Source organism: Vanacampus margaritifer, chromosome 18 (genome assembly GCF_051991255.1).
Source record: "Vanacampus margaritifer isolate UIUO_Vmar chromosome 18, RoL_Vmar_1.0, whole genome shotgun sequence".
NCBI classification, from domain to species: Eukaryota; Metazoa; Chordata; class Actinopteri; order Syngnathiformes; family Syngnathidae; genus Vanacampus; species Vanacampus margaritifer.
This window is the reverse complement of record NC_135449.1, coordinates 7,518,287-7,545,314: the sequence shown is the minus strand read 5'-3', so window position 1 is coordinate 7,545,314 and position 27,028 is coordinate 7,518,287. Positions and strand designations below refer to the sequence as shown.

General features: G+C 40.2%; 1 protein-coding gene and 2 non-coding genes across 3 annotated transcripts in view; 1 reads left to right on the top strand and 2 right to left on the bottom strand.

The window, feature by feature from the left end:
- Positions 1-587: 587 nt before the first annotated feature.
- LOC144038265 (cytohesin-3-like) overlaps positions 588-27,028 on the top strand; it is a 28,265-nt gene continuing 1,824 nt past the window's right edge. Inside the window, exons 1-12 of the mRNA XM_077550618.1 lie at positions 588-1,100; positions 15,344-15,426; positions 16,661-16,725; positions 16,837-16,903; positions 17,035-17,153; positions 18,986-19,066; positions 19,143-19,255; positions 19,905-20,053; positions 20,150-20,261; positions 23,215-23,291; positions 26,048-26,119; positions 26,192-26,346. Coding sequence (XP_077406744.1) covers positions 1,082-1,100; positions 15,344-15,426; positions 16,661-16,725; positions 16,837-16,903; positions 17,035-17,153; positions 18,986-19,066; positions 19,143-19,255; positions 19,905-20,053; positions 20,150-20,261; positions 23,215-23,291; positions 26,048-26,119; positions 26,192-26,346 — 1,112 coding nt within the window. The 5' untranslated portion in view covers positions 588-1,081. The remainder of the gene's footprint in view (positions 1,101-15,343; positions 15,427-16,660; positions 16,726-16,836; positions 16,904-17,034; positions 17,154-18,985; positions 19,067-19,142; positions 19,256-19,904; positions 20,054-20,149; positions 20,262-23,214; positions 23,292-26,047; positions 26,120-26,191; positions 26,347-27,028) is intronic.
- On the bottom strand, positions 23,421-23,493 carry trnav-uac (transfer RNA valine (anticodon UAC)). The gene has a single exon. It is a non-coding gene; the product is annotated as a tRNA-Val (tRNA).
- On the bottom strand, positions 24,271-24,343 carry trnav-uac (transfer RNA valine (anticodon UAC)). Its single transcript has one exon. It is a non-coding gene; the product is annotated as a tRNA-Val (tRNA).

Sequence of the window (27,028 nt, the reverse complement as noted above, 5' to 3'; positions counted from 1 at the left end):
ATCCTATATTAGGGATGGGTGGAGGGGGCCACAATTTTACATTAGAGCTACTAGGGGGCCAAATAGGACTGCACACTTCCTAACCAGATTAAATATGGATACAAATCTGTTTTAAAGTACAGAAACTGTATTTTTGCTCAAACGCACATAAAAGATCGACTTCTCATCTGCAAAGGCTTTGAAGCAAACAAAAATAACCACATACTTTAATCAAAGGGCTCTTTTTGCATAAAAAAAATCCCATTCAAAGATGGCACAAAACTACTGAAGAGCTCAGAATTCATTTTGTGCATGTTTTCACAAAAATTAACTCACTCTATATTTTTTCGCACTACTGCATGTTTGTCCTGCATGTCATTCAAAATCTCCAAATAGGCTGTGAAGCAGATATGCTAACCACTAGGCAACTGTGTTGCCTGTATTATAATTTGTATTTTTAGTAAGAAACAATACGCTACTTTAAAACAAGTAAAACGATACATTTCTGTAATCTTCTCTGAATACTTGACTGTGTCGGCAAAAAAAAATAAAAAATCCGCGTCACCTCAGCATTTCACGCAAAAACCTCCTCATTCATTTAACAGGGGACGTGTGTGCTCGCGTTCGCGTGCACGCGCGCGTGTCCATTGTTTTGCAGGGGCGGGGCTTGGTGACGACGAAGCTCGTTGCAGCGGAGCGAATGTGAACGCACTCGCGGAGGATGAATCAGACGAGAGAGAGAGAGAGAGGAGGGAGAACAGTCTCGTCGCGGAAGACACACTTCTATTTCACACATCCTTCCTCACAATTAAGGATCTGATTAACATTCATCCGTGGGCAGATCGCTGCCACTTTGCACTCGTGTGGTGGCTTCATTTTCGCCGTCATCTGCTTGTCTCCGGCCAGACGTCTGTCAGCCTCACACACACACACACACACACACACACACACACACACACACACACACACACACACACACACACACACCGGCTTGTCAGCGAGGAGAGAGAGAAGAAAAAAAAAATCCAAATAAGACAGGAAGAATATATATTTGTGTGGACACACCTTGAGGAGGACTGCCCCTGTTTCCACTCCAATCAGTATGGATGACGACAATCACGGTAAGGATGTTTTTCCTCCTTTCCCACTCGCTCCCTGGCATGGATGGACGCTTATGTGTACATCCATGCACTAATAAAATAAAATAATTGCACCTTTATACAAAAACATCTACCCCCCCCCCCTGCAGGTAATCCAATTTCCTTGCTCAAATCATGTGACCATGTTTGCTCCTTTCAAAACAAAAATATGAATTTATCCACATTTCCCTCCCTAATTCCATCTGTTTGAAGCCCTTGTTGCAAAGCTTGAAAGTCTCTCTCTCTCTCTCTCTCTCCCACAATCTTCTATTTGAAGTCTGCAAACTGGGTGGAATTGATAAGATAAATGGATGGCAGTCAAGACAAACAAGCTCTTTCTCCTTTGTAGTTGGGCGATGAAATCCAGTGCTACCGAATGTCACTTGATGATAATTGAGGATTAAACAAATAGTACTGAGAAAAGTGTGTCAAGCAAATCGGTTGCTTTCGCTAGCTACACTTACGTGCCAACGCATTGGGAGACTTTCGTAACCAATTTGTGTTATGTATTTATTGGTGATGCCGAGTTTTGAACTTTAAAACCGCATTGGTGCATAACGGAACTTTCAGTATAGTAATTTAATCTCATCTAAAATACTTGCTCTCTCTCTGTATTTTAAAATTTGAAATAAGATAAAGTATCAGTCTGAAGTAAGGTGTCATTATTTATGAAAACTTGAAGCCCAACAAAAAAAACGCTTAGAATTGACTATAGGCGCCAGAAGATGGCAGCAAATCACTTTTTTTTTTTATATTAGGAAAAGCTAAACGATGCTCCTCCCATCACTTCAACATAGATTTATATTAGACATGGCTTCGACCTGAGTACAAAACAGAAACTTGGTGAGTTTTTCAGCGACTAACGGCGTATAGGTTCCGCCCCCAAAAATCCTTAAATGCCAAATCGCAAATATACAGTTTCAGTCTATCAATAAATAACACATTTATTTTTATTTCCAATATGGTTGATGTATTCTGTAAGATTCACATGAACTAAATTAAATTTCCAAAGCATTTTGATTGACTCTGATTTTATTTACTACTTTCTTTCATATTTAAAGACAAACTTACTCATACATTTCTATAAAATAATACATTAGTAAGATTGCAAGTCAAATGAATGCTGTTAAAAATATTTGGCCTTGATTTGAGTTTTTGCACTTCTGCCTGTCACGTTGACCACAACCACTGCCATCCGTCCCGTCTCACTTATCACACATGCAAGTGTATCCTCCATCAGATAATCCCAACCACCTTGAACGCAAACGTAAACAGGCTCTGGTCTGATAACAGTTTGTCGGTTGAACTGTGAGAAACTACCAAGAGCTGACAGGCATCATCAAGCCACTCCCCCATCCTCACCCCCCAATCTGGATGTATAGTAAAAAATTAATTTAGGTCTGCATCAGACTAATTTCATTAAGCCTAACCATACTTAGGTTTAAAGATGCATGGGGAAATGGCCCGTTGCTCATTAAAACCAAGTGGCATTTATGGTCTTGGTTGTCTTTACAATGTTGGATACTCAGCGAGATTAAATGTAGCAGCAAGCGACCTTTGAATGCATAATAATCTGGATGTTTGTGGGTTTAAAACAAATTCATTATTAAGTATTTTAATCAGGAGATGAACTGGACCACCATAACTCCACATTGAATCTTAATTCTTTGGTTCCTATTTTCATGCCCAGCGCAATTCTAAGAGTTTTCCTTTTTTTGGTATTTTTGCTTGACTAGCACAGATAGAATAGACGTGGGACGGAATGCAGCCGACTCACGGCCAATCAAAGCGGCTCCCCTCTTTCCCCTTTAAAATCAGGGCGGTCAGAGCGCACACAGTGCTTGACATGTGGAAAGTGTGTGTATACAAGTCAACTTTTAAGATATCCCCTTGCGGATGATGTCGTTGCCGAGCATGTAATGTGGTAAAGCTCCTCAACCCATGTCAACTTACAGTAGTTCTTCGGCACCTTGAAGCCACAAGATGGCATGATTTATGGTTGCCGTAACGACGATGTGGCTCATGAAGTTGGACAACCCTAGATGTAGCATATCGCTGTGTACGCTAATGATGTTATTAATCCAAGCGCCTACCATTATAGAGGAACCGCAAACTGCTTTATCTGTTTGCGAACGCTCGCCAAGGAGGTGGAACTCCAAGCTCTGACGTGCGTGCCAAACTGTACTTAAAAAAAAACACTCCACGTAACTATAAATGTACACCCTTGTAGTCAGTGTCGATCATGTGACGGGCTGTCAGAGAGCGTCGAGACATGCTGTTTGTGATCAGACTGGAAACAGCCCCGGCGCTGAATGAATTATTCAGATAACTTACCATAAATGTTAAACTAATGCGGAGCGCCGCCTGACTCGCACTCGGCTGCTCGCACGGTCACCGCTGCACACGTCACTTAACATTGCCTCACATGCACACCTTCATTCCGGGGTATCGCACGGGGAGGGAGGGAGGGGGGGGGTTCGCGAGGCCGATAAGTTTGTCACCACCCGAGAGAGGAGCCTGTCAGCTGAGAGCAGATACACGACAATATGTCACATTCCTGCGCATCTCCGCGCCAGATTGAATTCTATCCTATTCACATGCGCATCGCACTTTGCGTATTTGTCAGGCGCTGCTGCTGGCAGATGCGTTTAACACTTGCGTGTATGTGTGTTTTGTGCATTTGGCCCTATTTATATATATATGGTTGGAGGAAGTGCGTAAACTGTGCAACATATGCTCAGATGTGAGAACAGACAGATACAAAACTGTACAGTATAGCATCAATTCACCAGACTAGTTTGAAGGATTTGGGCGGGCTGAAAAGCTGAATCTGGTTGCCATTTTGTTGTTGTGTCGAAGTTGAAGTAAAAACTGATGGGTCAAAAGTAACCCAATTTTGATCAAAAATTGGGTCAATTTGACCCAACTTTGTTTTTTTTTTATACAAAACAATGTATATTTTGTTCAAAGCAACCCCAAAAATTGATTGTTTTGATACAAAACATGCCAAAGTTAGGTTAAATTGGCCCAAGTAGTAGGTCGGTCCAATTTTTCAGCCAAATTGGGTTATTTTTGACACAGCAGTTTTAAGGGTGTAGGTAACACTACGGACTTTGCAAATGGGGATCAGGGCTCAATTCCCAGTCAGAGCAGGTAACATTCAGTTGAGTCCCTATGTCCTCATCCGTGATAAAAAAAAATGGGTGCACCCTTAAAAACTCTGCGCAAAAAATAACCCAACTTTTGGTCAAAAAATGGACCGATCCGCTACTTGGGTAAATTTGACCCAACTTTGGGTTATTTTGCATCAAAGCAACACCATTTTTTGGGTGGTTTGTACAAACAACCTAGAAAGTTGGGTCAAATGAACCCAAGTAGCGGGTTGGTTTAAATTTTTACCAAAACTTGTGTTATTTTTTGACCCGTTTTTAAGAGTGTGGGTTACTTCAGGAAGGGCATCCAGTGTTAAAACTGTGACAAACATATTGTGCAAGTGATTCACTGGCCAACCACTGACAGTTGAAAGTTTTTTCTTCTGCTTAGAAAATTTTTGTAATAATTTTTTTTATTTTATTTAGTTTTAACCACAGCTATACTGATAACCTGGCAACTGATTTCTTGGTAGCTTTAACTCATCAATATAGGTCATTTTCCTTGTTGGATCAAAATCTTGACCCAATGTGCTGGACCCAGCATAATTTGACTCAGTCTCTTTTGGACCCAGTACTGGGTATGCGATTCCACATAATTTGGCTTACTTTTAGAACTGTAACCAATATGCACTTTGTACCAAAATATCCACAATACTTTTTTAGTACATTTATCAGGCTTAAATTCAATGCACTTTGAGTTATAAAGAGAAAACAAAAACAAAATGGTCTTTATGGCCACCATTTAGGAATTTTGTGAGGCCAGTAGTATTTTTGAAGAGTATGTCTAGGTTTGCCAAATTTCATGCTTGTGTTTCTATTTGAGCACTTCTTTCTTCTCGAATATTTATAAAAAATGAAAAACCAGCCAGGGCACCTCCCATGTTGTGTTAGTACTAGCATCTAACATGCATTTTTATTTACCGCAAATAAAAAGTAAATTAGCTCCACAGTAAAAACAACGCAATCATCCCTTAAGGGGTGTCATGCTGTCGATAGGCGGTCATGTGGTCCTGGGAAGCAGGAAGCGCACAATCCTCCTGCACTTCGGCCTGCGTTTTGTGATCAATTCTTATTTATACGTGGAATAAAACCATCAACTGTGCTGATGTGTTTTATTTGTGCTGACGACTGGCCTTGCTCGTTTTATATTTACTGCGTTTCCTGAAAAGACCTGCTGCAGTTTACATAAAGCACAAGCAACGATGCGGGTGGGTAAAGCAATTCATGAATGTGGTTTTTTTTTTTATCTTACAGCTGGACGGAGAAATGGAAAAGGAGCACAAATTCGTTGGGTTTTGATTGCCTTTTATTGGTGTTTGATCACTCAGACAAACACTGATTTGATGAGAACATTTACATAAAATATGTTTATTCTGCACCTGTTTGTTGTTTTGGGTACAAAAATGAGATTTCCAGTTTCACAGGTCAATTTATTTCTGTTTACTTGTGGTGTGGTTTAGCAAGTTGTATCTAACTGAAAAGCTGTTTTGTCTGGAAGAGCCTTTTAATGGTGTACTTAGCCGTGTGCACAATTTCGTACACCTTTCTTTGCTGCGTTTTTTTTTTTAGTCAGACATTTAAACTGCTGGGAAAAAAAACAAGTCAACCGAAGGCAGCTTTTGTAAAAGCCTGAATCCACTTACTGTATGTGTGACTTTTTGGCATCTAAGCACTGCACCTCTGAGGGAATTATTGGGTTAGAAGGGGAAGTCGTGTGATTAGGGTACGCTCTTTTGTTGTGGCTGTAGGCGCAGTGTGTGGGTTGGCACCAGACAGTCACTTGGGTGGTGGAGGGGATGGGGGGGGGAGCTCGAAATTGGAGGTGGACTGACTGCGGGAGAAAAGCTGGATGGCAGAAAATGACAATTTGACTGCCGTTTTGTTAAATCAAGTCCATTTTTATTTATATATAGTCCCTAATGGACATTTTTCAAGTTTCGCTCCCATATCGTTGGGCAAACTCCAAATTGGCAGATTGATCGCTACAACATCACAATGAGTTTCAGGCGCTCGGTAACAATAGCTCAAACAAAGGGAGTCAAAAAAATCTATAACGCTCCGAGACAAAACACTCAAGTAATGAATTCAGTCTTGTGACTGTCTTTTGTTTTCAAGTTGAAGTCTTTTTGGGTGAAATAAAAACTCTTGATTTCCTGTTCATGTCTGTTGTTGGCCCGGTTGCAGGGAAGAAAAATACTTTGCTATAAAAGCATTGAGCCAGATTGAATTCACTCTGTCCAAATGTCTTGCAGTCTGTCTTAAAACAAAAATATGTCTCCTTTGTGCGCCTGCGAAGAATGACTACACAACAATCTTAGCCCAGTTGTGTTGTTTAAAAGGCTTAAGAGCAGATTTTGTAAAGACCGAGAATTGCTTTTGACTGCCAAGATTACAAGGTTTGTGGGACAACAGTAGAAGATTAAATATACTGTATGTTATGGCACATGCTCCGTGCCGAACGCACCGACCCAGATAGTAACAGCGAGTAAATGCGCCTGAGAGTGAGTGGGAGCTTGTAAAAGACTTTAACTATTAAGAGCTGAGAGAGGAGACTACATATGGAGCTGATTAGTAGAAAGACTGCGAAAGCTTCCCTGCATGTTCCCATCACCATGGTAGTGTGTGTAAATGTGTGTGTAGGTGGATGGGATGGGTTCGCTAGCGAGGCAACACTCAACAGAGAGGTAGTCTCTCGTGGATTTATTGCTCGGCGAAAGGAGAAGCTCTTCAAGTCTGTGCAGACGAGAGACGGAAAAAGGCACTGCTAAATTGACGAGAATAGCGCCGAGTAGCGTACAGAACTCCGTTCAGGTGAGAATCCTTGATGTGCAACTCCAGCTCTACCTGCTGGAGCTGGTCGTCATTTGAACCCGATGCAAGTGGACTGTAACAGTGAAAAGTACATCGTTGTGTACAGAGTGGCCCTGCTAATCTTGCAGCTAGAGCCCGAACTTGAAGTAACTGACGCCACACGTTAAAAGGTTCATACACAGTAAATTTGACTCTCAAAAAGACTATATTCGGTTGCAGTCTAAACACAGTAAACTTTACACTCGGAAGAGAGTAAAATATTTTGTATAATAAAAAATAAAAATCACTCAAGGGTTCAGGAACAATCCCACAACCTTTAGCATGGGAGGCGGCCACTCTATCACTTGAGTTATGCCACGCTTACTGTTGGATAACATTGCTGGTGTGTCCAAAAGGAGATCAAAAATGGTCGGAGTTAAGGATTCCACCTGACACCAGCAATGTGCTGACACACAATAGGACTGGCATGGTTCAACAGGTTTAAAAAATATATATAGTTTACTCTCTTCCAAGTGTAAAAGTTTACTCTAGTTCAGACTGGGACCGAACATAGTCTTTTTAGAATTTTTAAAATTTTTAATTTACTCTATGAAATTTACTGTAGCTGTCTAAATATGACAAGAGAGCGGGAAAGCACTATTTGTGTCTAATTGAAGCTCCTCAATTCACTTCAGGATACTTCCTTGGAACTGAGATGCCATAAGATGGAAGAAAAGCTCTACTTTAGACGAAATGAAACTCCTTAAATCACTCCAATATTAGTAGATGCCACAAAATGGTGTATAAGTATATATGAATAAGTCTAAATATAATATGTCAATGAAGCTGCCTTACCTTGTCTAAATGAAGCTCCACTAGACCACTGTGATGTCATCCTAAAGGTTCCTAGCCCCCTCCAAAACAGTTTTTCCCATTAAGAAAAACACTTTTTATTTTTATTTAAATTGTTCTTCTGGAAACGGCCTGAGTAGGGTGTTAATCAAAGACAGTTGTAGATTTCCAGCTGACCATGCAAAACACTGTTCGATTCCAGACTCTTTTTTTTTTTTCTTGGCTGTTTTACTTGTAATGGAGAACTGCATTAACACCCAGCTCATTTTTTAACTTAATAAAACATCCTGGCGCGCATTTATTTAATTTCCTGCACTTTCTTCATGTTCAAGTCCATGTTTTTATTCTTCTCTGTGACAATGTTTGCACATTTGCATTTAACGTGACTGGTTCTATGCAGGAGATAGACGAAGCACAGGTGACATGCCACCCCATGCATAAGCAGCAACCCCCGCAGGTAGTAACAAGGGATGTCAGCTGTACATCCTGTAAAGCTGAAGACAATATCAGAGAACTCGTCTTGCTGTAGAGTTGGCAAACGCGTTTCAAAATTGCTTTTCAAGCTGGATACACATCGCAATAATGTCGGCGAGCTTATCGGGCGGATTATTACAATTCATTCTGCTTCCTGTCCGTCACTTGACTGACGACGCCTGGAGCAGGCAGCAGAGGTGTGTGTCAGGAAATGATCCTTCACGTGTCAGCATGGCGCCGCGTCACATCTACGCTTTTGTTTGCCGTCGCTAGGAATCATGACATCGGTTTGAAAAGCTCACTGGATGCAATAATAAAATGTTAAACACAATGCCTCTTGTAGAGTCCAAATCCTGCATGGTCACCAATGAATGAACCACAACAGAGATGTTTGGACTGACCCTAACCCTGTCCAGATGCTAGAAGAAGAAAAAAAAAACATCAGTGTGTTTCATTCTCAGGCCGATCAAATCCTCACATGATGATGATTTTGGCCTGCCAACATACGACGGCAAAACCTCTGAGATCCTACCATGGATTCCAATATATTATCATAGCGCTGATGCTGAGCAGATGTGTGATCGAATGAGGACATCATGTGCGGACCACCCCCATTGCAAATGCGTCCTCAGCAGGAGGTCCCCATCCCCAAAAACGGCAGATTAACCCGAGCAATCAGCTTCTTTGAGCCCCAGATCCTCTGTGAGGTAGTTAAAACTAAAACTAGAAGCTCCCCGAATCTTTCCTCTCACGCGAAGGGGAGAGAGCTGCTGCTTCTGGTGGATGACTCAAATAGACGCAGTGCCATGTAATGTCAGGAGAGTCAATAAATTATAATGATTTTTTAATATACATCTGATTTATTGCTATGATTAGGTTTGGTGCCTAAAGCCAAACGATGGCCAGGCCTGGCTCAAATGAATGAAATGAAAATCAAATTATGGTATTTCAGTTCATTTCAATGGAGAAAATAGTAAAGTAACCCCGCCCCTTGCTCTTCTGCCTTCTCTCTTATGATATGCGTGCACTCATGGCTGACGACGAGGCGCTCTTAGAAGCCACGCCAGCCACGACAGCCCATTCTAAATTCAGTTTGTCAAGTTGACCTCTTAAAAAAAGAAATACATTAAGAATTTAAAAACAAAACAAAATCTCTGCTGCCTTCTCTCGGACATGCACACACTCATGGCTGACAACGAGGCGCTCTAAAGTGGTCACAACAGAATAGTCTCTAAAGGGAAGATGCATTTTTGGAGTAGAGGCATAACTGCACGCCACATTTGCGCAAGATGTCCACTCATGCAAATGAAGGCGCTCAAGTTTTTTTGTCTTTTTTATTTGGGGGAGGGGCAACTCATGCTGGACTTGAAATTTGGTACCATTTTAGCCACGCCCCTTCAAAAACACACACAAGAAAAGCATTTTCCCACGTTTTCAGCAATTATCTTCAAATATAAAATATTGAAAATGTCATCTTTTATAATGGAAAAAAAAACATGAATCAACAAATTACCAGCCAATAAAACAGTCAGTACAAGAAGCAATATTTTTATGCACACCTAAGATTTATATTAGATTCACTCTTCAGCCCATGCTCCATCATTGACAGCATTGCAAGTCTCTGAATAACTTCCATTTCCTCCATTATGATGACAACCCTTCATTTTTTTTTTTGCTACGTGGCACCAGGCCCAAACACTCCGAGTAGCACCCAACGCCAAACGGCCTATCTGCTGCTCCACGTGCTTCCTTTTATCCAAAGTAGGTTAGAATCGGGCAGCTGCAACATCTGCGTATAGGCCGCCCATACATCACACTTCCGCTCATATCGGGGCTTTGAGAGGAATGGGGATGGGGAGGGAGGGGGGAGTGTGCGGGATTAGTGCCAGCTGGCCTTCCAGTATGTGTATGTGTGCGTCTCACCACATGTCTGTCCGTCTGTCTATAAGGCCCGTGTTGTAATGTGAATGCTTATACAGTGGGAGAGCAATGAGGGGGAAGTGGTGGGTTTTAGATTAGAGACCCACTTGTTTGCTGTACTGCCAAGCGGAGCAACAGGGGTCATCTTTTTTTTTTTTTTTTTAGCATTACAGTACATTAAGTCGCTAAATAAAGCCAGAGAACCATGGCTAAATCCACTCCCAGTCACACAGCAGCCCGCGTTAAGTGAGCGTGGGATTTTCACTCTCTTCGAGCTCCATGTGCTGGATAACAATGTTTCCCAACCTTTACTAAGCCAAGGCACATTTTGGATTTTATATGAGAAAACTCTCACAGAATACCACCAAACAAGAATGTTGCAATAGGTATTATTATTATTATTATTATTATTATTACATACTAGGGCCTGTTGATAAATTGGCCGGCCAATTTTAATCATCCTATACTAGCACTTTTTAAATTGGCAAATACCGGCAATTTTTTTTTTTTAGAAACATGTTAACATATTCCATCCATCCATGCATCCATCCATTATCTGGAATAAGACAAAGATAATGACATTCACCCCCCTCACCACTTTATTAAGGATTTTTAATTAATCAGCTGATTTATCGGTTATCTGAATTTATTTTTTTGCTAAACATCGGAATCAGCCCCCCAAAAAAAATCTATATCGGTCAGCCTCTATTAACTCAAAAACCGTTTTGCGTCAAATCATCTTTCCCCATTGAAATGAATGGAAATGCCATTAATCTGTTCTACCCCCCCCCAAAAAAAACCCCACAATTTTATTTGTAATACGCTTTTTAATAAGGAAAATAGCACTCTTTAAAACTGAATGTGAGAGTTCGTCTGTGAGCTATGGTCGACAGAAGCTCTCCTTGCGTGAGTGCGCTCTATGCGTTTTACTGTTTTAAGAATTGGATGAAAAGCGCATCTGTGATTTTGGCTCTGTGAGGGCATTGCAGATTCCTGCGATAATTGTATCTTCTATCTATTGGAGGGAAAAAAAATTAATTATTTTGCTTGTCACAATACGTTGCTGGCATAGATACTGTAGATGAACACGTTTTTTTTGGTTGTAACTAATAATGTTCTAACCAATTAAGTGAAACTGAAATCCCTGCATGATTGCTGCTGTTGGCTTTGAAGGCAAGTTAAGAAAGTGAAGATTTGAGTGCACTCATTTAAATGAAAGCAGTTAAAGCCAGTGGGTGGTTTGGTTTCGTTGGGGGACAGTTGTTCGCTTCGGGTGCACAGAGAGGCAGGGGATTTACTCCTAAAAGTAGATTTAGGGGGATTTGTTTTTTGGGGGGGTTGTGGGTGAGATTACGATGGGAGCCCTCTTGTGTGGTTGGACACATGATGGATGTTAAATCTTCTGGGCTCGCTCAACCCACTGTTACAGTGCAGCCGAAAAGTATTGTACTTTTTTTTTTATGTTACAGCTATAAAGTGGATTAATAATAATTGAATTCTTTATTGAAAATTACACACAACATCATATAAAGATAACAGAATTTTAAGGAGCAAAGATATGAAGCTCACAGTGGTATGAATTTTAGTATTTTATCAATAAAGTAGGCCCGTATTGGCGGTATTGTTATTCCCGCGCCTTCTTCTACGCTTCCAGAAGAAACCCAATTAAGAAATGAGTCATGGAAGGTCACTGATGGAAGTGTGTTAAAAATGGAATTGGCAGACCACCTCTACAGAAAAGCCCCTTCCACCATTTCCAAACAAGATTATCCACTGGCGCAAAGATGCGAGTGCTGATTGTACAGTCGAGTTTATGAGTTTGGAGAGACCAATAAGATCCGGCCGGGACATAAGAGGCCTGGGTTGGAGGATAATGGAAGCAGTCGGATAACAATGGCGGTGGTCTTTTATGACATGGAGCAATATGTCTACCGTTCATTAGATTTGGAATGAATCAAGATTGTAATCATGCATGTTGTGCTGTTGCTGTCGTGAGTAGACATTAGCTCATTAGCTAATGTAGGGCCTCCGGGCACATCATCAGTATAAATAATCTTTTGCTGCTTGATTGCTGTTACAGTTTACATTCCTGCCGAAATGGATGTGATTGTTGGAATACCAAATATTATGCGAGCCCACTATAGACAACGAAATACATTCACAAGACTTCCTATCATGAACGGGATGCAAGCTAGGACACAAGTGCAAGACTCAAAGGCAGTTAACGTTTAGCACAAGGCGAAGTGAATGCAACTCACGTCACAATAAGCAGCAGTTTTGCCGATAGTGAAGAATTTTTCAAAAAAGATGTTCCGAGCTGTTTACTTACTGATACAGTTCAAATTTACTATCAAGCTAAACATAAAACAAAGGATAAAAAAAAAAAACTGCCTTAGCAATGCTCTGCTAAAGTAATGCTAACACATAATAGAAAATGCCATTGACGGGCTAATGATTAGCATCTATAGTGAGCGATGGATATTTGAACGCCATGTTCGACATAGACACCAAAAAATACAGTAACGATACTCAAAGCCATATATTCTTGATCCTCTCCGAAAAATTACCAATATTATTGCTCCATACTGATAATTAATTAATTAATTGGTCCAGGTGGCCAACCAGTCACATCAGGCGGAGAAGCACAACACATTGAAATGAAGCATTAAATCATGATGTACTAACTGATTATTATTATTATTTTTACATTTTATTTTATTGCTACATCCTTTTATAAAATACTTTTTTATTATAGAGTGCTATTTTTTTTGGCCCCCCCCCCGGAAGAGGCCAGAACAGATTAAAGGCACTTCTATTTATTTTAATGGGGAAAGATGATTTGAGATATAAGTGTGGTCTTGGAACAACTTCTACCGATATTGTACAGTATCTGCCTGATTTAATTGAGCAGGCCAGAAACATGTGCACAAAGTTAGAGCAGAACCGCCCCCCCCCCTCCCTCGCCCCCCTCCCGCATAAAACTATAAGCAGCATTGACATTTTCTTGATTATGATCCCTTAATTGCCTTTTAATATCCTCCACACTCTTAGTATAGTCGCACAAATGCCGGCGGTAACAACCACTGATTAACATCTCTATTTTCCTTCCCTCTTTCGCGGTGCTTTGACAGCAGATGGGAATAAAAAACGAAATATGGCCCCAAAGTTAAGACGTGTTAAACGCAGGTCCCACACAGGAAATCCCACAGCTGTTTACACCCCACCGTTTCCCTGACTCCAAACACTGCGTTTCAGGAATACGGTCAATGAGGTCATTGAAATGTGTGGCAACTCTTCTCCTAACAAGCTGTGAAGTAAAAGTGGGATGAATGCTTTCCTCTGAGCTGAGTGACCTTGTTTTACTTATCTTGAGGGAGTGATGAAAACTGGTGATTTTTTTTTTCTTTCTATCTCAGCTCATCCCTCCCCAACGTGTAGGCGATATTAGCCGTGCGGAGAGATTTGTGCCGCTTTTGCCTCATGAAGCGAGATCAAGCATGCTCAAATTTGACTCGTTTTTGACTTTTAACAGCGATTGAAAGACTCTTGAGGTAATTCTTTTTTTACCCTGAAACTTGATGACTTTTCCTCGAGTGACCCCAAAATACGCAAAAATGAAAAACATTTAAATATGTCATTCAAGAGTTGTCTTTTGGGTCAATGTTAAATCAAGAAAAATGGTGGAAACTGGGAAATCTTACATTGAGAATGTCCCAAAAGCTTAACGTACAGCAACTTAACGTCGCTTAATGTCAAAATAGTCGTCCAAATTGATGTGGATATCTCTACTTATGCCTGATTCAACCTCTAAAAATAGCATTGTCTTTTCCTCTCCATAGGCACTCACGATAAAGTAGAATCTTAACGTTGTTTAGAATCACAAAAACTGCGATCGATCGTCACTAAAAATGAATTTATATACCCACTTCAACCTCGGTCGGTAGGCCTTTTTATTTTTTATATGTATGTCATTTATATTGTTCATTTCATTTATTTATTTATTTAAAAAAGAGATAAGGGGGGCACAAGGAAGTAAAACTTATAACATCTGTCCCTAATTAACACGAAATGAATGACAGCTACGGTCAAGCTTTACTAAATTACAAATAAATTCAATATCGTAATTAATTGATTCCGACTCGTGATATACTGATTTTTGTTTACGGTTGTTTATTGTAATACAGAAAAATTAATTGCTTGTGTTTGTTGAAAAATGTATACATAGGAAGAAAACCTTGAAAAAAAAATCACATATTAAATCACAGTCGCAATATTAAAGAGGGGAAAAAAAATAGCAATTTGATCATTTTTCAGAATCGTTCAATGCCTAATCGGCAGTTCGTAATTTACAATGTTCTTGACTTGGCTCCATTACATATTATGAGTACCTGACAAATGAACAGTGTGCAGGATAAATTGAGGGAGTGATGTTATTTTCCTCCCCAACATGTAGGCGATATTAGCCCCGCGGCGAGATTTCTACCACGTTAGCCTAATGAAGCAAGATCAAACATACTTCATGTGCCTTAGTAGGATGGATTGAGATAAAGAAGTGACGCGTCCGCTCTGCTTTCTCGTATTTTTCCTGGAGCTTGGCAGTTAAATCGCAGAATCCAGTGTCGTAGAAAGCTAATCTGGATTGGTTTTATTAATAGAATTATCCCTCGGGCCAAGTGGAGAAGGAGGAGTGGGCCAAGTCACTTTGAAGTGGATTAATTAAAAGCCTTTCTCTCTTTCTCGAGTTAATTAAGAGTGAAGATATCGCCCCGTGATGCGCCTGGCGCCATCTAAACGAGGTGAAACAGTCAGTGAAGCGGCAGCGATTGGCAGCAAAACACTTTTTTTTTTCTCATGTTTTGCTGATCAGTCGCAGCTCCGAGGTGCCAGATTGGATACTCTTTTTCCCTCGACTTCATGCGATCCCTCCGTTTGCTTTTTGATCTTGGTGTGTTGTCGCTCCCGCGCGCACTGGAGGATGTGAACTGTGTACAAATGATTGTGCGCTTATGCTGTGCTTTCTCCATCGTGTGTTTTCAGTTCCTGAGGATCTTTCCCTGGAGGAGAGGGATGAGCTGTGCAACATCCGGCGCAGGAAAAGAGAGCTACTCGACGACATTGAGGTGCGTGCGGAACTTCTGCAACAGTTTACGTTATTTTTTGCAACAGGTCACAAATTTGTTTACGATCCAACACGTTGAAGTAAAATATTTTTAGGGAACATTTTTGGCGACTGAATGGCTCAGCAGGTAAAACTACTGATGTTGGGCGCAGGGATTGGGCTTCAAGTCCTGCACCCTTAAAACTGATAGGTCAAAAATAACCCAATTTCGGTTAAAATAAATAAATAATTGGACCAACATGCTGCTTGGGTCAATTTTTTTTTTTTTTAACAAAACAACTTTTTTTGTACAAAATAACTTAAATAACCCAAAGTTGGGTCAAATTGACCCAAGTAGCAGGTCGGTCCAATTTTTTAACCAAAATTGGGTTATTTTTGACCCAGCAGTTTTAAGGTTTTAAGGTAAAATAACCCAATTTTGGTAAAAAATAAATAAATAATAATAATTGGACCAACCTGCTGCTTGGGTCAATTTTTTTTTTTTTAACAAAACAACATTTTTTGTACAAAATAACTTAAAATTGGGTTGTTTTGATGTAAAATAACCCAAAGTTGGGTCAAATTGACCCAAGTAGCAGGTTGGTCCAATTTTTTAACCAAAATTGGGTTATTTTTGACCCAGCAGTTTTAAGGTTTTAAGGTAAAATAACCCAATTTCGGTAAAAAAAATAAATAAATAATAATAATAATTGGACCAACCTGCTGCTTGGGTCAATTTGGCAAACCTTTTTTTTTTTTTTTTTTACAAAACAACCTTTTTTTATACAAAATAACTTAAAAAATGGGTTGTTTTGATGTAAAACAACCCAATGTTGGGTCAAATTGACCCAAGTAGCAGGTCGGTCCAATTTTTAACCAAAATTGGATTATTTTTGACCCAGCAGTTTTAAGGTTGTGTGGTCAGTGGTGACCCCAAACTGAGGGAAGTTACTGTCTTAGAAAATTATGGTAATAACATTAATATTATTTTTACATTTTCACAGCTGTATTGATAATCCGGCAACCCCATTTCTTGATAGCTTTATCGGGTCATTTTTACCCCCCTGTTAGATCAAAATCTTGACCCAACATGCTGAGTCAGATTCTCAACCCAAAGCAGTTGGTATAACCGCATTGGCTCAGTCCCTTCTGGACTTACTTTTGACCCAACAGTAATCAATAAGAGTGTATTCATTAAACATTACAGTCTTCAAATTACATTGCAACTCATTTGCATCAATATTTCCGGCACGCAGAGGTTGAAGTTTGAGATCGCCGAGGTCATGACAGAAATTGAGCAGCTGACATGTGTTGGCGAGAGGTAAGATGTGCAAGACGAGGTCACGTTTCCATTTCAGTTATTGTAACTGCAGTATATCAGAGTTGTAGCTCCGCCCATTTGCTAATTTGTCCATGTCAACAAATCTTCCAGTAAAACATCCCAGAGAAACAAACAGATCGCAATGGGCAGGAAGAAATTCAACATGGACCCTAAAAAGGTACTTTTCTTCTTTGCTGCCTGCATCTTTTAATTTTCCTCAGAGCCTCCAGTGAACCTTGAAATGGTTCATGTTAGCTCTTTGTGAGGGATTCACCCCCCCCCCCCCCTGTTCTCCCTCCCCTTCTCCAGGGAATCCAGTTCCTACTGGAGAACGACCTTCTTCAGCACACACCAGAAGACATTGCCCAGTTCCTTTATAAAGGCGAGGGTCTCAACAAGACTGTCATCGGAGACTACCTCGGCGAACGGTGAGACGGAGTATCGAGCTCCGTAGCTTACATGACACTTGAACTTTGCTCCAATGGTCTTATTGTCTCAACAATTTCTACGGACTGGCAAGTTTGGTTTTTGGCAAATTTGACTAGTGCCATCTTGTTATTTCCCCATTTTTGGAAAGGTCCCAAAGGGGGTAGAATTGACAAGGGTGCAGATAGGTTGCCATGGTAGCCCACTTTACAAGGTCACCGCACACTTTTATGATCTAATGGTTTTACAGTACTGTACTCCAAATGGGACAAAAGCTAAGATCAGTTTCCATTCCATTATGGAATTTGCTACAGGATGGACTCAAAAACTAGAAATATGATGACATTATTTTTTGGGCGGATAAACAATACATACAGTAGGTATCATCTTTCCTTTGTTCCACCCAGCCTGCTTGTCTGAGTTGAGACAATAATACACACATTTGGAAATAGTCTGGGGGGGCACTGGTTGCCAAAAAGCTTCATCTGTGGACCCTCATCAAAGAGACCACCTACCATACAAAAAAATCAGAATGTGGCTTGACACTCTCTAATTATCAGTAATTGGGCTTTTGCATGGGTTTGAAACCTATCATTACACACTGAGGAGGGGAAACAGCAGGGAAACAGACGCAACACACGGAAACGCAGTAAGAGGCACAAGAAAATAAATGCAATCAATTTCAAATAATGCATTAAATAATCACATGGATGGGGGACTCTTAATTGCCGCAATCAAGAACTGTATAGACTTTATATTGATATTTCATAAAACATTCTTTAGTCCCGATAATGAGATAATGAGGTTCAAACATTTCCCTCCAAAAACAAGTCGGCAATTAACTCATTCACTCCCAGCCATTTTCACTGAAGCAATCCCCTTCGCTCCCGGCTGTTTTACTGGATTTTGCAAGGCCAAAAGAATATTGTGCTCTATTGCTATAAAAACATGGAACCTACCAAAAAAAAAGATTAGGAAAAAAAGTATATTTCTATCTGTTTCTGTTTGCAGCAATTAGCATTAGCATATAGTTAAGTTTAATCATGATTCTCAAATCTGCTTAGAACCGTGGGTAAAAAACGCTTGTTTTCAACATGGCCCTGGTTGAGCTCTTCTACTCTGCTGCCACCTGCTGGCCGTTTTTGTAATAACGACCATAGCTTCAACCGTTTTGTGCAGTTGAGAGGCGACATCAACGCCTTCTGTATGCTCAAGCATAAAACAAACAAACATTAAAAACGTATAAATACGACTTTGGGACACTTGAAACATTTTATGAGTTAATCTGCCAATTTTTCTCCCTCTGTAATAAAGTCATCAAAAAAATAGTAAAAGTAATAGTAGATCTGTTCGAATGATGCACTTTCCTTTGGGATTAATGTAAATGACTCAATAGCCTGATTTTGTCCGGCGTCAAACAACTCAAAACAACCTCCAGTTCAAATAGTTGAAGAATGTTATTGTATCAGAACTTTGCTTAAAAGATAAAACTCTGGCTCACAAAAAGACGATGGAGGATCGTGTAAGCGGGGGACAGGTTTCTCCGCAGAACCCACCGACGGCCCAACAAACCGCAGCGTGTGTGTTTTTGGTTTTAGCTGTTTTTCATCAGTCTGGCACATGCGCCGAATGCCTTGAGGGGGGCTGGAAATGCAAAAGCACAGGCCAGCTGTTTAAATTGCCTCCACATGCCACCTCTCAGCATCTTGTGCGAATAAATTAGTAATCATGACAGGAATGCTGAGGAAAGGCCCATTTCAACACCTGTTTACTCGGCTGCATATGGTTTGCGCTTTTGTTTTCCGACATGGAACGCGTCTGCTCGTTCCACCAGGGACGACTTCAACATCAAGGTGCTGCAAGCTTTTGTGGAGCTGCACGAGTTTGCTGACCTCAACCTGGTCCAAGCGCTACGGTCAGCCAAAAAACAAAATATGTCGTGAAACACATCCTAGCGGAATCAGCTCCCTTACTTCCTGTTGGCCTTCCAGGCAGTTCCTGTGGAGTTTCCGTTTGCCGGGTGAAGCGCAGAAGATCGACCGCATGATGGAGGCCTTTGCGTCGCGCTACTGCCAGTGCAACCCCGGGGTTTTCCAGTCCACAGGTCAGACACACTGCAGTTGCGAGAAAAACGTGAAAGTCTTTGGAATGATCTGGATTTTTCCGCATTCATTGGTCACAATAATAACAATAAGATATAAGAAAGTGGCCCGACATAACATATTGTGAGAAAGTTGAAGCATTGTGACTAGCAACCTTTCAGTCCAATATGCTGTAAAAACGGATGCACTATTAGCGAAGGCCATTTAGATCTACAACGGCCAGCTGTAAGAGTTGCTGTAACTAAAGCTCAATAAGGATCAAGCAGATTTAAGTAACATCACAGCTCCGTGCGGCAGATGAGCAAAGAGCCGCTACATCCATTATTCACAAAGACACGACCTGGCGGAGTGAGAAGAACACAGTCTGGTGACTAACACAGTAACAACAACAACACACTAGTAAATATTTGAACATGTTTTATAGGAGGGAAAGAGGCTGGTTTGTGCATACATGAGGCAGAACAGGGGGGAGGTTGAGCGTTACATACATTTAGCGAAACATAATATGTTACTGCATTTCTTCATTGGGGTTTGGCTTTATAACTAATATTTGTTTCCCTTTTACTGAAAATGAATATCGCTCTCCAAATAATCGGTTATCAGCCTCCTTAATCGCTACTAATAATCGGTATCGGCCCATCTCTATTTCAGACACTTGCTACGTGCTGTCATTTGCGATCATCATGCTGAATACCAGCCTGCATAACCCCAACGTACGAGACAAGCCCCCCGTGGAGCGTTTCATCTCCATGAACAGAGGGATCAACGAAGGAGGAGACTTGCCGGAGGAGCTTCTCAGGGTGAGGATTTTGGTGGCCTCCCTTGTCATAAATGAACCTTTTCTTTGCAGTTTTCTACTCAGATTAACAGCCCCCCACCTGCCTTTTTTTCTGCAGAACCTTTACGACAGCATCAAAAACGAGCCATTCAAAATCCCGGAGGATGACGGGAACGATCTGACGCACACGTTCTTCAACCCCGACAGAGAAGGCTGGCTCTTAAAGCTTGGTATGTGAAAACATTCGGGCAAATTTGACCCGAAATCATCCATGAATTCGGCAAATCGCTCAACCCTACACATCTATAAATCGTCTCTCCCCACTTTAGATAACAAACATGATTGGAAAACTATTACTAGCAGTATTATTAAAGCCTACATTAACTGGAGAACCCACGGGGTCAAATTTGGCCCCTATAAATTCTGCTACTCAAATAACAAAGACCTTTTTTTTTTCTTTTTTTTTACAAATTTAACTTCAAAAGTCCAGAGTGCCACTTCTGACCCCTGCATGGGGCCATCTAGTGGATGAATATTGCACTTACATGAGCCAGAGTGGTGGTGACAAGATGGCTGGCAACATGCTGTTTTGTTGAGCTGGAAATCAATCCAAACAAAACCATCTTCTCAGCAAACCATCAGATGGTAAAATTGTGTTTTTTTTTTTGTTAATCTATTTCATATCATGTTGTAGAATGCCTAGGAGTATGTTTTATATATATATATTTTTTGATAAATTAGCAACTCTGAGCTAGTTAAAAAAAAGGGTTAAAATTGAAAAAAATATATTTTGGTGTTCAGTGAATTTATAGCAGTCATTTAATGTATAATTCATAATTTTCCAAAGAAGAAAAGGGTTCTTGGGTTCTCCAGGGTTAAAAAAAAAAAGGGACAAAGGATCTTCTGGCTGGGGCATTTCATTTTTTTACTATTAGAGACCACCCCACTTGTCAGAACATGTTTTAGAGAATGGACTTGTGGGGAATGTGTGCCCACTGCTGTGTAGCTGCTCAAGTTGAGAAATAATGGAGACCTTCTCCCCTTTTTATTATTCTGTCTCTCTGGTCCTGCCCTGCTGGCCTCACTAACTCCCCCCCCCCCCCCAGCCCTCCCCCCCCCCCTTCCTCTGCATTCTCTGGCGCTGGCTTTTTAGTCCCCGGCCAGCAGCACTTGCCAGATCAGCAAGTTAGGTCTGGCTTTTTTTTCCATCACTGAATTCCACTTTCATTTGAACTGCATCAGAGGGGGACGCCGCTCGGTTTGGGGATTGTGTCGGATGAATGAATTGCTCCGTTTTCCTGTCACTAGTGCCAGTTCAGTATGATAAATACGATCACAGCGCGGGATAGCAGGGCTGAGCATCCTGCTGTGTTTCAATCTATCAGCGAGTGTCCAGTGGCGACCGGTAGATTGCAGTTATTCACATTCAACAGTTGTCAACTGCCACCAGAATTGGATTCATAATAATAAAAAAAAAAGTGAAAGGCCGGTACAGTATTTTTCAAGGCAGGAAAATACATTTCAATCATAATTCGTTCAAAACATGCTGTATTTTTAAGTTTTCGTCGCGCTTGTTGAAACCACCAGCCAGGGCAGACTTTTATATTCATATTCATAATGTTGATTTCACACCCGTCGAAAAATCTGGGTCAAGTGAACATTACATATTGATTGCATCAGTTTAACGGCTGTTTGGTGCAGTCTGCGTCAGACATGTTACAGGCTGTGCGTAGCGCTAAGCCATAATGTTGTTTTGTATTATGCAGGTTAATTACATCACTGAATATCCTCTAATCCAAATAATCTACTTTTGTTAGACGATGCAGGCAGATGGCGGGATTGTGTGTCTTGGCAAAAGGATATTTCCTTTAAGAGGAGAAAGGCAACTCAGCACTTTTGCCTCCAAGTCTGTTCCATTATATAGCGATTATTTGCCAGCCTGACCTGGTATGTAAAAAAAAATAATAAAAAAATATTTATACTATCAGAACTACAAGCCTTGACCTCAACTCCCATCAAACAACTTTGGAGTGTTCTCTACATTATATGAGAACATTTCAGTTTGAATTGTGAAAGAATTTCAGTAGGATGTGTGAGAGGATTTCAGTATATTATTACAATTTCAGATTTTTTTAAAATTTTAATATTTAAGCGTATTTCAGAATGGAATGTGAGAGAATTTCAAATGTGTGACGGTGAGAGCATTTTAACATATATATTTATGAAAGATATGAATATAATAAATGGGAGCCATTTAGTATTATGTGTGAGAACATTTTAAAATAAGAAAGCATTTCAATATAATGAGATAATATCAGTGTAGTGTGTGACAGCATTTCAACATTATATCTGTTATAACTAGTTAATAGATCATTAGTAAACTGTTAATGAGTTATTTGCCAACAGTTAATGAGGAATAGTTGCAACTTAAGAATAATGTTCCAATAACATATATAAACTATTAACTGATACTCAACAGATCACTAGTAATTTACTAATTATTTGTTTATGATCTATTACTAATTTAGTAGATATGGTTATAAATCATTAATTATAACTCATTATCTAACAGTTTATTAATGAATTAACTATCTTAAAGCAGCATTGTAAATCCTTAATCTATTAACAAACAACACGTCCTTAATAATTCATTAATTAAAAGTTTACTAATGCTCTATTAACTAGTTACTGTATAACAGATAGTTATTATAAAGTGTTAACGTATATTTTAAGAGAGCATTTTAGTATGGTGTGTGTGTGAGCATTTCTGCATATTATATGAGACTATTTGAGTTTATTAAAAAGATAATTTCAATATATGAGAGTATTTCAATACTGTTTGGGCATTTCATCTTATTATATGAGAGCATTTCAGCACATTAAAGGAGAGTATTGCATTCATTACATGAGATCATGTAAGTATGACATGTGAGAGCACTCATTACATTTAATGGGAGCATTCAAGTATGAAGTGTGAGAGCATTTCAATGTACCGGTATTAGATTAGAGCGTTTCAGAATATTGTGTGAGAGGATCCCCGTTATGTGTGGGTTGGTGTTTTATTATGATGTGTGAGAGCATTTCAGCAGTGCGTGTGAGAGGTAATCGTGAATTATATCCCTGGTTACCTACTCAGCTGGAATTCATACTCGAACCCTTGTTCTTGTTTTTCACTGTGCGCAGGTGGCAGGGTGAAGACGTGGAAGAGGAGGTGGTTTATACTTACTGACAACTGCTTGTATTACTTTGAATACACAACCGTAAGTGTATATGCTGATAACGTGACTCAATACGTACAGGATTAACCTATAGGCAAATGTCTGTGCTCAAGCGCCACGTCACATCACATGTGATCTTTAAAATGATGAGGTGCAGAAATGATTAAAGATTGGTTCCACTGGGGTTTGAACCCAGGACCTTCTGCGTGTAAAGCAGACGTGATAACCACTACACTACAGAACCAGATGAAAAGATCAAAGGCAATAGACACAGTAAAGAAATTAAAATTAAAAAAAGGTCACAATATTGAAAAATATGTGAGCTCATATTAAAAACAACAACATAATGTTGTGCTTTTGTACATGACAGCAATTCATATAAATAAATCACCTACAATCTCTAATAGAGGCACTTATTTGCTAATGCACGCACACATTAAGTTCCTCCACAAGCATATCACGTTCCCCTTCATCTGACCAATAGCGTGGATTTTAAACATAGAGGGGGCCAAAACATCCCTTATGAAAATTAAACTGCACTAAAAAAAAAAACTAGCCACCGGGGGGTGCTAGAACTGCACAAATGGAAACCAACCTGATTTATCATTGACAGGTGTGCTGCTTTTAATATTGTGACGATATTGTGGCAGTTATAATATCGTGATATTGCCGTTATCGTTACTTCTCTATTTATCACATGGAAAGCGCAATCTGTAACAAATGAATGCGTGTGAAGCAGACGTGATGACCACGGCACTATAGAACTACTCTTGATGCATTACTAGCATCGGGTGGGATTGTTGCATCTCCAAAACCAGGAAACCGAAAATATCGCATTGTCAAAGAGAGAACAACATTAACACTTTAGATTGGTTAAACATCTTTGTGGGGACCGGCCAATAGTGTTATAGATTTGTGACAAAATGTGAAATTGACCAAATTTGGATATAGGAGGTTGGGCTACACAAGTAAGGCTACTGGATTAGCAAAATGACTGAATCCAGGGTCAAAGGTAAGACATTGGTTCTACTGGGGATTGAACCCAGGATCTTCTGCATGTAAAGCAGACGTGATGACCACTACACTATAGAACCACATATGGCAAACAATTAGTTCGCTTGTCTTATTCGAGCAGCGGCATTTAAAAAAATAAATAAATAGCTGACATGCAGTGTTAGGTCAAAAGGTTCTTTGCCTCCCAGCTTGTCTCTTTGACCGAAATGAACCTCTCTCGCCAACATCAAATCCTCATGGGAAACATCTGCACGCTACACACCACACATCTGGGCCCGTGCAGTGCTTCAACCTGCTGCATGTCACTACGCACTCTGCATCGTAAGAACAACCCCCTCACGCGGACACACACACACACACACACACACATGACTGAACATTCGTGTGTCAGATGGATACACACTCCCCTTCCTGTGCCCCCTCGTTAGTATCAAGATGACATGAAGGATGGAGGGCTCTTCCTCAAGGTCCTCACACACACCGCGCACACACACACACACATCTGGCCCTATAATAGTGCGGGAGCAGGAGGCTGGAGAGCATAGGGTTACTTACGTCTCCCCCGGGGCACTGTCCCCTACGTGACCAGGATGAACAAGGGAAGCTCTTAAGTCGCCACCTCAAGGTGTTGCATCGACACCTTTTTCTCACCTCCGGTTGAAATGAGAAATTTGTACAGCAAATCCAATTCAACTTGATTAAAAAAAAAAGTGTCATGGTAAATTGAATTCAAAGTAAATGACACATCTTGATAGTATTTAGATCAATTGCAGTGTTGTGTATACAAGCAAAAATAGTACTCAGTAGACCTAATTGTACAGCCATGTGTTGTATTTAGTATTACCTGAATATTGTTGGCACGCCCATTTTAATCAGGACAATGTTTGGGGGGATTTTTTGTAAAAAAATTAAAATAGGGTTTGGATTGTGAAAAAAAAACACTGTGAAAAAAAATCTGTTTTTTCGGACAAATATATTTTTAACTGTCTTTTTTTTCTTCCTTTTTGTTACGTGTAAAAGTTGCATGTTATTTTGTTGGTGTTAAAAAATCACAAAAAAACACCCAAAAAATTAAAAATAAAATAAAAAATTCCTGAGGGAAAAAAAAGAAAAAGAAAAGAAAATGTTTGCCCCCCCCCCCCCAAAAAAAAAATTATGCTTTTTTTGTTGCTTAGAATGAAAATGATCACTTTAAGATACAAATAATAATAATATTCAGAAGAAAAAGTCGCCATTTTTTCTCCCCCAAAAAATTATGAGGAAAAAACACATTAGACGTGAGAAAATAATGTGTGATATTTGTGGAGGAAAAAAAAAAAGTTAGATACTACTTTTGTATACTCAAATCACTCCAAGATGCCACAAGATAACAGCAAAATAACATATTGGGTACATCGAGCCAGTCATCACTCAGCCCAAATTTTTTGTCGTTAGTTGCAGCAAACTCACTCACCTCGCTTCACCACAAGCATCAGTTTGGCAGCTAGTGAACAATACTTCGGGGGGGAAAGAGCTTCAGGCTGTTTATTGCTAGTCCCAGTTGAATTTTGCTGTAAAATTAAACACAAAACAACAAGAATTCAACGTTGTGTATTAACAAGGTCCACTAGCTTAATGCTAACACACAATGCAAAACACCATTGATGGGTTAATGTGACCGTCTTTTTTTTGTGTGTGTATTCACGTATTTTACTCTCTGAATCACGATGCACTAACTGTTAAGTCATTTTCATTCTATTTAATTATTTTATTGATGGCCAGGTAATGCTGATGTTTCATTTCAGGATAAAGAGCCACGTGGGATTATTCCTTTGGAGAACCTGAGTATCCGAGAAGTGGATGAGCCCAGGAAACCGGTAAATTCCTTACATTTTCTTACTTTTGAGACCGATTTTCACATGGTCTCGGCTTTTTGATATGTCTACTAGAACTGCTTCGAGCTCTACAACCCCAACCACAAAGGCCAGGTCATCAAGGCCTGCAAAACAGAAGCGGACGGGCGCGTAGTGGAGGGCAACCACGTGGTGTACAGGATATCGGCCCCCACGCCCGAGGAGAAGGAGGAATGGATCAAATCCATCAAGTGAGCACGGCTGTGTTTGTGCGGATCCATTTACACACCGAGAGGGCACTTAGCCACATCACATGTGTCGGCTTCTCATGGGTGACCTTGGCGATGAGTTGACATATACGTGTGTGTGTGTGTGTGTGTGGCACGAATATCCAACACAAAGATACAATGGGAACACGCACACACGCACACGCACACGCACACGCTGGTGACCGACCAGGAGTCTGTTTCTCACACTTCTACGCAGATAACACACGAGGTGACTTCTGCTTTGTCGGATAAGCTCACTTCCCTTTGATTAGTGCAAGCAAACACACGCGCACACACAAGCGGGTTTGATATCAGGAGCGGCCTAACTTATGTGCAACTTTTGATTTGTAAACTGGACAGACGGGCCAAATCCTTTGTAAATAGTTAATTTGAGTAGTAAAATAATTCATGCTATTTACGGATGAATAGATAAAATAAACTTTATTTCTAAGTGTTGGGGTTCGAATCTCAGCTCTGCCCTTCCTATGTGGATTTTTCCATGTACTCCAACTCACCCTTAATGTGACCCTAATGAGTACAAGTGCAATATAGAAAATGGATGGATGGCATTTCAGGACTCTAAATTTTATTACGGACCCCCAGTGTGCTCTAATGGTGCTACAATCCACTTAGCATTGACATGCATGTAAATGAATGCAATTTT